Consider the following 15,221-nt stretch of genomic DNA (forward strand, 5'->3'; position numbering starts at 1 on the left):
TCAGGTAAGGATCGCTGCTGTTCAACAACAGTCTGGCTCGGAAATGGGGATCGATAGTTCGATGGAAGGTGGAAGGTTCGGTTCGGTTGTCAAAGAAGGCTTGGAAGAGTGTAGAGCGAGATCGATGGACTCTGCGATGCTAATATGATACTAAAGTCAGCAGTTTGGATAGTCTGGGTAGATGAACGAGTAGGCTGGTGCCTGACGAAGGTTTCTCCAGGTAGGCGAACCATCCAGCACCAACCTTCTTCCTTTCAAAGAGCAACCTCACGGCTTGGACCTCATCAAGCGCGCTGGAGAGGCAATGAACATGGAACAATTCCGTCGATATTTCTGGTGAGACAGCCCCTGAGGGGCTGGGAGGGCCGTGGACAATGTTGGATGTCTTCGATCGATGACTGAAATGCCACGAGTATTGTAGCAACGCTTCAAAGGCTTCATAACTGGGGAGAACCATCAGTAGAGAGCAGCAGAAGGGTACTGGGGAATTAATGACCGACCTGATGGGCTGAGCATGCTGGAGCCTCCTACATAATTCTACTGCAAGAGTCAGGTTTGATCAGTATTCCTGTCTGCCAGATTAGCTGGCACAAGACCTGGTAGGTGGAAAATGTGAACAAAGCGACGATGGAATCAGACCCGGCTTCGTTCCCGCCGCCCGGTACTTGTGAACCTTCACTCCCCACCCGGGGATGCATGGATGGTGATCCGTCCCTGGCACATAGATCCAGTGGGGCAGATCGGGGACGTTGGAACAGCTAGACAGATGTTTGCTTGCGTGCATGAACCTTATTCAAAGCTTCATGCAGGTCGAGGAAGAATACCGTCAAAGGGGGACGCGCTGGAAATCAAACGAAGCAAACGTGGACAAAGGGGCTTGATTTGGAACACCAAGGGCGTTGACCGTATGTTTCAAATAATAAAGAATGGGGCCTGAATCATTGACGAACGGGACGCGGCTTGGTGCCAAAACTTCAGGGGACTAACAGTGATGGCAGCGGTTTGGAGGGGCCGACGGATCCTGAATGCCCTCCCGTCCCGTCGGCCACGCCAGCACAGCACATTTGAGAAGAACCAAGACAGCACGACACGTCTAATGGATTGGCATGCATCCGGTATCAATGTAGAATTAATCCATGAAGGAAGAGATGCTTCTACTGTGACATAGTTTTCAAACATCTTCGAGTGCATTATATGTAAATGTCCATGCCCAGGTGACACACTCTACGAAATATCAATCATCATCAACACCAAGATTTTAGGATCACGGGCATGAGGTGACTCGATGCGAGGGCTCATCTGGGAGGGCGTGCGTCAGGTTGGGGCGCGCCTGGCGTGGATGAATCGGCACCCGTAGCCGTGACCCTGACGGCCCAGCTGCACCTTGATATCAACCCACGATGTATCACCTCCTCGCCACCAAGCGAGGCGAGCACACAAAATCGCAATTCAAATCAAATGGATCAAAATTAATTAGGCGGGATGCTTCAATGGAATCTCAGGGAATTACAGTGACCTCAGGGGACGTGCAAGGCCGGTAGACCTCGTCCCAGCGGACCAGGATAGCAGTCGCCCTCCCTATATCAAAATAAATGCGTGCCAAGACGCATCACCCCTGTAAACTCTATGCTGTACGTCTGTCTCGCACTGGACTCGGTCGGTTTTGTCCTTATTATCCAATGGGCGTGGCTCCTTCCGTCTGATAACCTGGCAACGGACCGTCCGAACGTGGCCGTGACAAAGCATCCACGCTCGTGAGCCGCCCCTTCCCTTCCCGCAGTTCTTGCTCCGGTCAGGGCAAAAATTCCCAACAACCCTCGCTCCCCTTCCACAACATTCTCTCCCATCACCTCCCCAACCTGATTCCCCTCCGAGATTTTCTTCCCTTCCACCCTCACCCTCCCTCCCTCACCCACACATCAAACATCAACAACATCTTCCTGGTTCACCATACCCGCATGGGAGTGAACCCGGGATCTTTGTTTCTTTGATCTTGATCTTGATCGTATTTCTTTCTCTCTCAGCTTCCTTTCGGGAGCATCGCATACAGCAACACCTGCTCTTTGATCTAGCACTTGGTCATTTTGTTCATATCTCGTATCATCGCGAACCAAGGCAACATGGCTCATCGCCTTGATCCCGCCTTCGAGAAGGCCATCTCGCCTCCTTCGGACAATGATCCAGTTGATTCGTTCCAGGTCTCTCCCACCTCGTCTGAGGCCACTCGCGTTGCCATGTACTCCACCGACGAGGGAGCTTCCAACGCTGCCAAGGGCAAGGGTCGTGCCGTCGACCTCCCCAACGGCTTCGCTGACGCTTCTTCCGGTACCGCTACTGTTCAAACGCGTTTCTACCGTCACGTCGAAGAGGATCCCTTCGCGGGACCGTCGACTGTCCCCGGACAGTCTAACAACGTCGGTCTTTCGCCCATGGCCTCGGCTTTTCAGCCCACTCCCACCTTTTCCCAGCGTGATGATTTTCTCAGCACTGACCTGGGAATCTCTCGTCTGATCGAGGTCTCTGGCGAGGGTGTCACCGTCACCGTCGCTGAAGTCGGAAGCTTCCTTACCGTAAGTACCATCTCCTGCCGACGAGTGAACGAAGAATCTAACATACCGTCAGGAAAAGGCCAAGGAAGATGGAGTCCAGCTCCATGGCGGTCGAACCCTTTCGACCACTGAATGCAAGGTGTATGTCAGCTTCGAGGACCTGCGCGACGCTGGCTGGGCCTCTACCGCCCTTCGTCAGCGACACGGGTGGACCAACGGTTTTCTTCACGGAAACATGACCGAGGTTAGTCTTCTTACCAAATGCTTTCACTCGACAATAAGCTAACATAGTCTCTCAGAACGGCTACGAATATGCCGGCGATCAGCGACTGACTCACCTGGGTCAAGTTGCCATTTACGCCTCTCCCCCTTTCGGTGCTGCCGCCGATCATGCCCAGGTTGTTGAGGTAGCCAAGGCCATCCTGAATGCGCATGGCCAGCTGTTTGGACTCGTCAAGCAGCTCGGGTATACTGATGGATCTTTCCGAGCCATCGGCCAGTTTTGCAAGGTCGCGGACGCCATCAACGCTGTTCGAACTTTCAACGGTGTCACTCCGCACGTAAGTATTCCTTTCGTCCCAATGATTCAAAATATGCAGACGATACCTAACGCTGCTTCTCAGGGACTCCACCTGGAGGTTACCGCGCCTATTGGGCCCAAGCCCAATGGTGGAAACGATCCCGCCATGCATGGACTCGCTCTTGTCCATGTCGCCAACCGCCAACAGGGAGCTGGAGGTGGAAACCGCGCTGCTCATGCTCCCTACCTCATCCCAACTGCTCCGGCCAGCATGCAGTATGGGATGCAGGGCATGCACCTTGTCGGTCCTGTTTACCAGGCTCCTCCCTCGCCTGCTATGACTTCTCGTCATGGTGCCAACATCCACTCGCCTTCCCGTTACCGCAACGGGAACCATTATAACTACAATCACGCGTATCATAATGGAATGCTCACGCGATGGGATCCTCGTCGTCAGCCTCGTCCCCACCGCTCTGGTCGTAACGCTAACAGCACGAACCATGTTGACCTCCAGGAAGTCATCTCTGGTCGCGACTGTCGCACGACCGTAAGTTTCCTCACGTTGTCTCGCAGACTCCTTCAGATGCTGATGTGTGAACAGATCATGCTGCGCAACATTCCCAACAAGGTCGATCAGCCCATGCTCAAGCGTTTCGTTGATGAGTCGAGCTTTGGGAAATACGATTTCATGTATTTGAGAATCGATTTCGCGAATGACTGCAAGTAAGTTACTTCTGTTTTGTGGACATGATCAGTGCTGATTCTTTTTAGTGTCGGATATGCATTCATCAATTTCGCCAAGGTAAGTTCCGACACACTCTTATTCATGTTCCATGCTGATGACCTTAGGCGGAGTACATCATTCCTGTATGTCAAACGTCCATGATGGAGCCTACGTGTAGGCACAACTGACTTGGTGACGCAGTTTGTTGAGCACCGCGCCAACAAGCGCTGGTAAGTATCTGAATAGTGAGTCTGGTCCCATCATATCTAATAACCCGATAGGAACCTTTTCCGTTCCGACAAGGTGGCTGAGGTGTCTTATGCCAGTAAGTTTACATTCTTTTTGATGAAGCGGCAGCAACTGACACGAATTAGCCATTCAAGGCAAGGACTGCCTTGTTCAGAAGTTCAGAAACTCGTCGGTGATGTTGGAGGCGGAACACTACCGTCCTAAGGTAAGCTGTTTCCTCCACCATTTTCTGTTCCTTCTCTAACGTGCCTAGTTGTTCTACACTGAGCATTGCGAGGATCAGCAGTTGATTGGCCGTGAGGAGCCGTTCCCCGGTCCTGACAACCACTCTAAGATGAAGCGATCTTGCGAGAATGCTGAGCATGTCGGTAAGTGTTTTTCTATCCCAGTCTTGTTTCATATGCTGACTCCACTTGCCACAGGGCTCTTCACTCCCAACGCTGGCCAGCACTACCGCGACGAGCAGCGCCGTCGTCGCTCTCAGTACGACCGGGGTACTCGTCTCGCCGTCTTGGAGGAGATGCACGAGACTACCATCGGGCCTTACTACGCCCGCGACCTCAACATGCGTCGTTGAGGCTTGGATCACATCACTCTTCCTCTTCAGAAGTCATTTTGATTTTTGATTTTTTTCAAAAGTCATTTTGCTCCTTGAGTGGTCGTTGAGGCACATTGGCACTACGCCCATTGGCTTGACGCACAGAATTCGATTTCGGAGGCTTTTCCAGGGTTTGAAGGCTATGGCCTGGTCTGCATTATCTCGGTTGGTCGTCTCGAATAGTCACAGGAAGAAGTAGCTCTTCGTAGCTATATGGAATCAATGATATGGGTCAACAAGAGTTTGGCAGTGATGCATGTGTGTGCATGTCAGTGCTTGGCAGCTGGCGTCCCTGTCACGTCACTACGAAGCATTTCACGTTGTGAAAAGTACCTCTAACAATCTAGTAGCCGAAGAAAATACGCCATTACTATCTATGCGGCCAGCCGCGATTTATGGGGATGAGGGATTCTCAGGTAAAGCAGGTAAGGGTTTACGTGAGCTGTTTGGATGCATGGCAGGGGAGCGCCTGAGGACAGCAGGCTGGGATTCATGAGATGAGAGAGGGGCATCCGTCGAGGAGGTATAACCATCAGCAGGCCCGGGTGTTGGAGGCGGCGAGAGCTGCTCACATTCAAGACGAGAGTCGTCGACGAACGAAGTGCGACGACGAAGATCAGCAGAAGACACGTCTCTAGCTGATGACGACAGGGGCATGTAGCCTCTTTTCGACCCAGGCGTCAACAGAGACGGATCTTCCCCATCGGTATCGTATGAATTCCCATACAGAGCGCGAACACGACCTGGTGACGAAGCTGAGGCGTCATACGAGGCCAAGCTGGCCTGGTCCATGAAGGGCGCAAGGTAAGGGAGAGATACACCCCGAGAGAAGATGACGAGCAGCAGGCAGGACAGAAGAAGCACAGCTTGCACTATGGCCATGCGCTTCTGGAAGACGACCTCGTCGGCGAGAAGGTTCAGACGGGTGCTGAGAGCAACGATCTCGCGGTTCGACTGCTCGCGCTGGCTTTCCAGTGCGATGACAGTAGACTGCCATATCTGGTCGTACTGCTCCCGGACGGACCGCAGTTCGGCAAGGACAGTCTGGTTGAGGTTGTCCAGGAATAGGGTCGCTTTGGAGATTTGCTTTTGCTCCGTGCGGTGGAGGGTGTCGGACATATGGCGAGCCTGGTCCTCGACATACTTGAGGGAGAGTGTGAGGTTGGATTCGACTTGGTGAAGACGCTTGGAGATGGCTTTGAAAAAGCCTTCCTGGACAGTGGGGGATGCGGGAGAATTCGATGTCGTGGCGGTTGTGCGGTTTTTGGGGTTGGCCGTGTTTGCTGGTGAGGGTTTTGCGATGGATGTGGAGGCCGAACTAGAGGTCGAGGTGGATGAGGTTGAAGCTGCCTTGGCGCTTGTTGCTGGAGCTGTCGAGTTTGAGCCGGTACTGGCGCTCGATGAAGAGATGGAAGAAGGGCTGGTTGGTGAAATGGCTGGTGTTGCGCTTGGGGATGCGGTTGATGAAGATGACGAGGATGTGGCATCTTCCGTCGCTGGGTATTCGGCCCTACGGACGTGAGGTGTCGAGGCACCACTCCTTTCCCTATCCTCCGTTGATACGTTCTGAGAGCTTGCGCTAATTCCCTCGATAGAACTGGTATCAGGCTGGCTGGGAACTCCTGTCGTTGCGTTGAACGAGGCAGGGCAGACCAATGGGGCCAGGAACAGCATCGTGGGGTCCTCGACTTCACAATACGGCATCTTTTCAGTCGATGTTGGCACGATGGATTCCTGAGGCTTCTCAATCTCCTGGGGCTTTGCAGATTCATCCTCTGGACTGGGTAGCTGCTGAGGCTCTTCATGATCGTCATGATTCTCATCATCACGTAACCACGACTCAAGCATTCGAGAACCGTGGATACGGATCAATGACACCGGGCAATAATACTCGTTGCCATACTGAGTCAGGAACTCGATGCGGACATACTTGGCCCAGATCTGCGGATTCTCCACCAGGAAGGGTTGGATATCTCGCGAGTTCCTCGCCTCGAAAGAACCGAGCTCCTTCCACTTGTCGGGCTTAACGGGATAGCGGTCACTAACACTGACACGGAATAGGCGGACCATGCTGGAGAAGAACTCAAAGTTTGCAATGACGACGGTGTCGATGAGGACTTCCTCGCTGAGCTCGACGATGACGAACTTTTGAGGGGCCGAGCACTCGAGGAGCATGTACGAGTCCTTGTTCTCGACGAGGATGGCCTTGGCGTTCTTTGCGCCGGGGCTCGACTTGAGAACGGTTGCGCCGGCGTCAAACGACGAGTAGGAGAAGCGCTCCTTGCATGTCTTGCCGGCGTCTTTGGTCTTGTGGATCTCGTACACGACCTCCTTGCCTGCGCCGTCCCTCCTGGGAATCTCGACGTCGCCGCTAGAGGGGCGATTTTTCTGCTCCCCGGCGTTATCAAGGTAGCTGTCAAAGTTGAGAGATATCTCGTCCTCCTCGCCGAGGCCGGCGTGGCCCATGTCCGGGGGTATCCTGTCCTCTGCGCGACGAGGCTGGTTGTTTCGAGATCGCAGGTCCTGGGGGTCCTGACCTGTCTTCCGAAGCATCATCTCCTTCCAGTCCTCAAAGGACATGAAGGGTTTTGATGGTTCCTCGCCTGCGGCATCTTTTTCGCCCTCGGCGGTGGCGGCGGGGGTGGGCGATTGGGACTCGGCGTCTGCGCTGGAGGACTGCGGCGCATCGCTGCTGGTCACGTTGGACGGAGTATCGGCGGTCGCATTGGCTGCCGAGGCGGTTGCGCTCGACCAGGAGCTCGTCAGACAGGACTGCGGGAGGGTATGGGTGATGTAGTTGATGGTTCGGGCATCGCAGGACGAAACGGTGGTGGACGTCGACGAGTCGGCGCGATTGGACTCTTGGTTCTGGGCTTGGGCTTGGGTCGGAGGCGTCCAGGCTGACGAGATGGCTAGGAGGCGGAGGACAGTCGAGCCCAAGGACGGAGACATGGTCGAGGGGACATTGGGACTTTGCGTTGAGGCGGGTTTTCGCTCGTCGGGGGGCGACGTTGATGGATGGACGTTGGTGTGGGTGAGACTTGTACCGACGATCTCTCGACCCACCGACGTGTCCACAGCGTTGATTGGCTGGCAGCGTCGTATTATAGACGTGCAGGGAACAATGCTCAACTCCTTTTATTTGGGATTGATAGAGGGAAGGTTGATGAAGGTAGAGATTGGAGATGTAATTGTTGTCTAATTCTTGGTGTTGTGTCTTTGCACTTACACTTGTATTGCGGAACGCAGGCGAAGCAGAGGGCGGATGAAAAAGAGGCGCAGAGACAGCATACTAATGAGCACTTACTACCAAGCGACAAAAAATAGGCTCCTCATTCCTTTTGAGAAGAATTAGAAAATCAAACGAAGCATGTTGGATTGGACAGGAAATTGTATCTACATCACGAGATTTGGCAGTGCATCATGGTGTGGCGCATGGTGGTGGAGTGTGACTCAGAAGATGCTTGGCTACCAGCTACAGAATAATAGTGCCAGTGCCAGTAATACCATTTGGCTTCATAAAAGAAGTAATTTGAAATCATGCCTCAAAGCCCATTAAAATCCATGGCATGTCCATTGTGATCAAGTATCCTCCATTGCTTGCAAAGATGAGGCGTAGGTCAACTCTCCCTGGCCATGTTCTCCTCTCACATCAGAATGGAAAACTTGCGCCAACGACCGCTCACCAGAACCCAGCTTCGGTCGAGAATGCAGTCGACGCAGGGGTCTCGCTTTCGAGTGAGCCCAAAGTAGTTCAGGTGATAATCACCGCAGGGCTTGGTATCGCAGCACCAACGCATGCGGAGGAGTTCGTCTGGGCCGCGGTGGCCGCAGACCATTCTGGAGGGGGCAACGTCAAACCAGCACATTTTCTGCAGGAGAGACTTGTTAGCTATCTGAGCTTAGGATGCAATGAGGAGTGAGGAGTGACTGTACCGGTAGTAGAATGGTGGTTGGTGTCGATAGGAGAAGCTGGTGAACTGAAGGAGACTCGGGGATGCTTGCGCAACTGAAGAAACTGAAGAGGAAGATGAGTATGATACCTTCGGAACCTGAAAGAATATCATACCTGGAGATGCGGAAGGCTTAAAGTCGTAGAGAATGCTCAAATACAATGCTTTGATATCGAATGCCGTTGGTGTTTGGTAGAGGAGGGGTTGACGAGCAGAAGTTGAAATCCGGCGCAGAACAATTCCAAGTTCGTGCTGCCAGGCAACGGGCCAGTCACAGTGCCGCAGATTACAGTCACCGTATAGGTGAGTCGGTGCCTGAACAGCACTGGCCGAATATCCACTGTCGTTTGCTCCCGCGTGCACTGCAAGCTATTCAGTCAGGGGACTCGACAATGGCAGCTGACCTTGATGGACAAACAGCCGGATGCTAGATCCTTTGTATCTATTGTATGATGCAATTCTCACTATGCCCTTTGAAATGCACGGAAGCAATCTAGAGAAATCAACGTCGTGGTGCGTGGTGCCCGTGGTGCGCACTTTGAAAAAATCACCATGATGTTTGGCTCTACACTGAATTGTGCCCCTACTGTCTCTTGCATGCACTCATATACAGCTTCTAATATATTCTGAGATTTCTTTGAAAGCTCCTGCCTCATGCCTGGGACCTTGAGCCCCTTGATCACTCTATCCTCGGTGACAAAGTCAATCTCGTCCATCGGCGACCCCTGATACCGGAACTGGTCAACTGAGAACCAGTTGCCGTAGTAATCTTTGAAAATATCAGTCACAGACCTCCAGTTGGTGATAGACTCGAATAGTACACTCCAACGCTCGTTCTCGCCGACTGGACAGGCGCGTGCGTCGACGTTGGGATCGTTGCTGCTACTCATCGCTGCCTAAGCCTTCGGCATAGACTTGGCCTCACTTGTCGACTCTGTGATCTTGATTCCATGACCTTGAGTAGCAGTGAGAGCCAGGGAGTCTTTGTCGTTCGTGTATTGCACGGTGTATTGCTGTGTGCCTGCTCGCGAGCTAGGTTCTTGAAGTAACGCACTACCTCCTGAACCATGAGATTCAGTAGAACTCTTCCAACTGCGTAGCTGCCTGGCCCTGAGACGTGGATCGTGACTCTTAAATCATACTCGGGGATAATGACGATGTAGGCAGCGTACAGGTCGCCATCGCCGTTTGGAGTAACCGTCGACAGGCCGAGGAGAGGCTGTCAGATCTGAAACTCGGTAGGTCTCCCAGGGCATGCCAGCTGCATCTTTAGCGGTCGAGGGGAAAGAGGTAGGCTTGAGCCAGAGGTCGGTTCGGGGGACGGAAAGGAGGTTGTGGTAGAGGATTCTTCGAACGAACTTCGCGAGGTCTTCAGGGGTTGTGTACAACCCAGCTATTCTTCGAAAGCAGTTAGTAGTTGATTCATAGAAGAGAGAGGATTTAGCTCACTGATCATAGTTCCCTACCTAGGGGAACAGACACCAGCTCGAACCCACCGTGAGGGAGTAGTACTGCCCGTAGCGGGTCTTGAAGCTTGAGGCCAGTGGCCGGGGAGAGGTCCAGGAGGTTGAAAATCTTCTCGTAGGTGATGTCTTTGAACTTCATCGAAGTCATCTTGTCTAGAACAAAGCCCAGGACGATGGAGCAGCCGTTAGAGTAGGATATTCTCTGGCCCGGCTGCCAGGTTAGGTTGTTGTCCTTGGGGGATTCGAAGAATTCTGTCTAGATACTATTAGAAGAAGCGTAGAGATGGCTGACAACAGACCCTACTGACCAGCGCGACTACACAGTCCAGTGTCAGTAGGGCCACAGACAGAAGAATCAAGGGTTAGAGGTGCTTCTGGGAAGCCTAGAGCTTGGAGAGTTTTCGATTCAAGTCCTGTAGCTAGGTCGAAAGCGTGTCCTACAACGTGTTAGTCAACTAGGGGCTGGAACGAGTCGAAGCAGCAGAGCAGGACTGGCTGCCTTCACAAGGAACACCACTAAGCTGACTAGCCAACACAATGAGCCTGATGCGCTTGTATTGCTTGAACCTGGCTAACTCTGGCACATATTTCGAAGCGGAGTATGAGAGCCAGGATGGTGAAGACTCTTGTGACGCTGGCCACGCGGTAGATGGAACCGCTGGTCACTTTGCTGAGGCCAGTCTTGTTGACATTATCAGAGGTATGGTAGAATCTGGAGAGAGTCTCTTCCTTGCTGGTCATCTTGATGGAGAAGGTATTTGTCGAAGCGTTCCACGGCTCGCCTGACTGCACGAGATCCCTGAGGCTTTTGGCCAAGGAGCCGGCGAGGTTTCCATCTGATGAGAACTTTGGAGGACGGAGGACTGGGACAGTTGGGGGAAAGTATGAAGAGACTAGAGGAAGCCAGAGGAGGGAGAGTGTCGACGGCTTCATGTTGGATTCTTTTGCTTCTGCGGCTGGCGGTTTGCACTTGGAGGCTCGTTGCAGGACATGTTGGATTTCTGTCCACAGGTCAGCTATACATACTCAAGGCGTACCAAGCTCACACCATTTGAATCGACTTGAAAATAGCGGCTGTCATGCTAGGACTGGTCATGATTGTGGTGGGTGAGGGAGATGTTGGCAACGCAAACTGCAGCAATACGGTTTACGACAGGCAGTGGGGGAAACAGCCTTTCAGTGGACGCGGCCCCTGTAAATTACCGGGAAATCCATGCTGTGACGCAACATATCTGTCGAAAGCCGATGCCGCTGCGCCCCGCGAAAACCATCTGCAGAGCCACTTACGATGAATCAGGATAGGCGTACGAGGAGACATGGAATTCCAACATAAAAAAAACAGAAAATTACGCTCGAAGACGATAATAGAAATCAACTATTTATGAAGTTCAAAATTGATTTTGATTTTCCAGGTGGATTTCAGGGGTAGCTGAGACCTCGTCTGCTTCAGCTCGCAGCTCGCAGCTCGAATGGTGCTGACCAGCTTGATTCTACACTGTCAAACCTGTTCTCGTCTGCTCTACCCTCCGTAAATCCTCAAAATTGTAGTATATGATTAAGGAACCGCATATGTTGATGTAGAGAAGCTCTTCTTCTAGACCTGACTCCCAAGATCCCGCCGTGCCTACCCTGAGATTCGTCAACTAGCATCTCTTCTCCCCCTTCCCCGTCGACGGAAGAGCAATCCTGACGACTCAAGTCTATTAAACCGTATCGAATGTAGCTTTGGAATCTTGGAACGCTCGAGAGAGGAAAGGTATGGGATTGGTAACTGCATAGTCGTTAGCAAAGCTTCAGAAGTGTGAGGTCGGCTGTTACTTGCTGTGTAAGACATGCCTTCCACTCCAACTCAAATATACTTATAGATGCCAAGCAAGAATATTAAGAAGATCAAAGCTGACTCCTGAAGATGCCCTTGACCTGCCCCTGAAATACCTGGTGGTAGTTTGACTGCCCTTCGTCCACGTCGGCAATGGAAAGCGTCGAATGGGACCAGGATAGCCTTTGGACGCACGTTTCGAACCAGCTCACAGAAGAACGCCCACATACTCTTGTACTACGAGGAAGCTATAGCTGCCATACTGGCTCTGACAGGTATCCGGCGAGAGCTCTGGGGGACGGGGAGCAAGTAGTATTTGGGGCTGGCATGGTGTCTGATGTACCAAAGGTCTTCGACCCCCTTTCCGCCGACAACGGTTCCCAGAGCAAAGGAAGAAATCTTGAGCAGGAAGTTGGAGACGATCGAAGAATGCCACGGTCTGGCTCGAGGGAATTGGAATCTTCTCATGGTGTCGATCGTAGGAACTGTTTGGTAGTGTAAGTCAGTACGGTTGCTTCATAGTCCCTCCTGATGGAACAGGGGAACTTACCCCTGATGGAAAGAAGTAGTTGAGAAGCTTTTCTTTGAGATAATGTGATGATTGAACGGTCGGATCTTCATGGGAGAGGGCGAGGGAGAGAAATGTCGGTCTGGAGTACAGCCAGCAGCACCGGAGCTTGTAGCGAAACGATTTCTTCAAAGCGAAACCAGGATGCTAGTTAGCCAGAGACTCAAAGGAGCAGTAAAAAGCATCTATCTCTGTCCCTGAGAGATGCTATACCTGGGTAGCTTGCGCGGGCGATGTGCAGAGGTCGAGTTTCAAGGTAGCGACCGTCTAGATCGGCAGGTTTCGCTGGACTCAGTCGGAAGCACTGTCAATGACAGACAAGTATGTATATGTAGAGCTTGAAGAGGTCCTTCTGGAGGAGCGTAGTGGTGTCTGGGACGAGATTGGAGTCGTGGAAGAGAGCTGAAGCGGACTGACGGGTGCTGCACCTGGTCGGGGATGAAGGGTTTCGATGCACCACGACTACCTTGCAACGCAGAGTGTTAGATGACGCTCACAGGCATGCAGAGAAGTGAATAGAACAAAGAAATGACTTCTGTCGAGGTGTATTGGACTCGAGGACTCGAGAACTTGGGAGGGTGTAATACGTCGGAACAATCAACGATGCACAAGCAAGTTAGGGAGCATGATGCATCACCAGGGCTTCATTTAGAGGCTAGGTACTGCTCTGGCTGTCGGCATACGGGTAGTGCAGCTGCAAAAGACCACTGAAAATCCAATATCAAACCCCTGGGCCTAACCGTCCGTAGTGGCCGAACTCCCTGGAACTGTTCCAAAGAGGGACACGCTCGAGATTGGCTGATAAGTTCCCAAATCCTGCCAGTGCCAGCCGTCAGTGTCAAGCGTTCCCACGCGGGCATATAAACAGAGCCAGCTCAGAAAAACAAAACTCTCCCCGCTTCTCTCTCTTCTTCCCCAGGAGAATCTTCCCACTCACCCTCACTTTTTCCCTTTTGCAACCGCACCCTCACTTCTTCGAAAGAGTCGTCAAGACTATTTCAAGTATCCTTTTCTTCAAAGCATTCTTTTCTTCGTCGAAGAGTTTGTCGCGAAGCGCATCGTTCCCCAGCACGCATCATCACAAAGCCCTTTGAGCATCTGCTATCACCCGCATCCTCTCTTTGATTTTCCCAAGTCGCTTGACTGTTTGTTTCTCTTCCCTTCAAGATTCAAGAGACTCCTCATCACCATGGATTTGATGACCCAGTACGAGCGCGAGCGCGCCCTTGTGCGCTACACCCATGCTCATCATGAGGATCTTGTCGACACCCGCCGCAACAACGGCGAAGCCTTCGCCCGCGGCATGGTCATCGAGGGAACCGACGTTGAGATCGTCAGCCTTGGCCCTGACCTCATGGCCGACTTCGAGTCCCGCCACGGGTTTGCAAAGGTTTTCATGGTTGCTCATCTCGTCGCTTTCGAGACTTACGCTCGTGCTATGATCTCTGCCAGCCAGCCTGGCGTCTCTCGCAGTAAGCCACTCCTCACCTTGCGTCTGTTTCATGGCACGTTGCTAACTGTACTCTCTTTAGCTTTCTGGTATCTGGCTCGCTACATGGGTCGCGTTCAGGAGAGACTCTACATCAAGAGCTCCCTTGACGCCACCCGTCAGCTCAACATTCTGGGCCGCATCATCTCCATCATTGAGGACCACCACGAGATCACCAAGCCTGTCATCGACTACTTCAACCTTGGCACTGGCATGTAAGTATCAACCGTGCTTCTTTTCGTCGGGAATGGCTGTCCTAACTCTGACTACAGCGCTATCGTCTGCTTCGCTTCTGGATTTGTCACCCCCGAGGGTTCCTTCGGCTGTCTCCTGCTGGGATTCACTGTTGTGCACTTGATCAACGTCTTCTATCCCACCGTGGTTCACCTGCTCCTGGGTGTCATGATTCGCAAGGCGAAGAAGATCGTCGACAAGATTCTCCTGAATGCCAAGACGGGTCGCCTCACCCAGGCCGACGTCAATTCTCTCGAGGGCTGGAAGCTCTACTTCCTCAAGTTTGGCCTCAAGTTTGCCGCCCCCCCCAAGGAACGCGGCTACACCAACATCGCCCTCTGAAGAACTCATCCGAGTTCAAGTGCGATCCAAGTGGCCTGGACGCACGTAGAGGGTCGGTTCTACGGGGAACACTTGACACGCCACTCACTTTTTGCACCATCATTTCACAACTGACGAGATGATCCATTCAATGGAGGACTCAAGGAACTGTCACTCAACAATCAGCACAGCTGATGAGGGTGGGAACATGGTCACTGACTGCGGGTGATGGAAGCAGCAGCATGGAAAGGAATCTGACTCGAGGCCGGTCGAGGGCCACTGCCCTAAGGGCAGGATAGCTTTTTTGTAACATCCACAGTACAGAATGAAATTTCGCTCTGTAAACCTTCTCGTCTCTGCTCGTGATGCCTTGTAGACGTGTTTCTCTAGATGCCGCCACGCGTAGTCTGAACTGTGGCAAATGATACGAACATCACGCGTCTCCATGGAGACGCGATCACGGTCACCTGACTTTTTGTCTGTCAAAGATCCGACGCAGCGTGCTGCTGGAAAATGGCTGCCTACCGGAGAAACCCTTCCGGGGCTGTCTGGTGGGATTTTCAGAGTCGGCGGGCCAAGGGGGTTTGGGACTACGGTATTCGGATCTAGATCTTGAGGCAGACTATGTACTCTATGTAGAACAACTCCATGAAAAAAGAGGCTCATGCTGTTTAATATCTTGATACCTCCCTGCAGTTCACCAGATACCCGTCAAGCCAGCAGTGCCCGAG

General features: G+C 52.5%; 3 protein-coding genes across 3 annotated transcripts; 2 read left to right on the top strand and 1 right to left on the bottom strand.

Moving 5' to 3' along the window:
• Positions 1-2,120: 2,120 nt before the first annotated feature.
• On the top strand, positions 2,121-4,619 carry NECHADRAFT_81930 (uncharacterized protein; the record flags this gene model as incomplete). The annotated part of the gene is made up of 12 exons (XM_003044854.1): positions 2,121-2,570; positions 2,623-2,793; positions 2,849-3,109; positions 3,173-3,616; positions 3,671-3,792; positions 3,841-3,871; positions 3,919-3,936; positions 3,995-4,023; positions 4,075-4,118; positions 4,168-4,247; positions 4,296-4,410; positions 4,465-4,619. The coding sequence occupies 12 exons, from the start codon at positions 2,121-2,123 to the stop codon at positions 4,617-4,619; spliced, it is 1,920 nt and encodes a 639-aa protein (XP_003044900.1).
• Positions 4,620-5,033: 414 nt separating this feature from the next.
• NECHADRAFT_21098 (uncharacterized protein) lies at positions 5,034-7,472 on the bottom strand (the record flags this gene model as incomplete). The annotated part of the gene is made up of 1 exon (XM_003045263.2): positions 5,034-7,472. A coding segment is annotated over one exon (2,439 nt), but the record flags the coding sequence as incomplete, so codon positions are not given.
• Positions 7,473-13,635: 6,163 nt separating this feature from the next.
• Positions 13,636-14,511, top strand: NECHADRAFT_81932 (uncharacterized protein; the record flags this gene model as incomplete). Its single annotated transcript, XM_003044855.1, has 3 exons — positions 13,636-13,918; positions 13,979-14,150; positions 14,208-14,511. 3 exons carry the CDS (start codon positions 13,636-13,638, stop codon positions 14,509-14,511), a joined length of 759 nt encoding a protein of 252 aa, XP_003044901.1.
• Between the last annotated feature and the right edge of the window lie 710 nt (positions 14,512-15,221).

This window comes from Fusarium vanettenii, assembly GCF_000151355.1.
Source record: "Fusarium vanettenii 77-13-4 chromosome 6 genomic scaffold NECHAsca_20_chr6_4_0, whole genome shotgun sequence".
Classification (NCBI taxonomy): domain Eukaryota; kingdom Fungi; phylum Ascomycota; class Sordariomycetes; order Hypocreales; family Nectriaceae; genus Fusarium; species Fusarium vanettenii.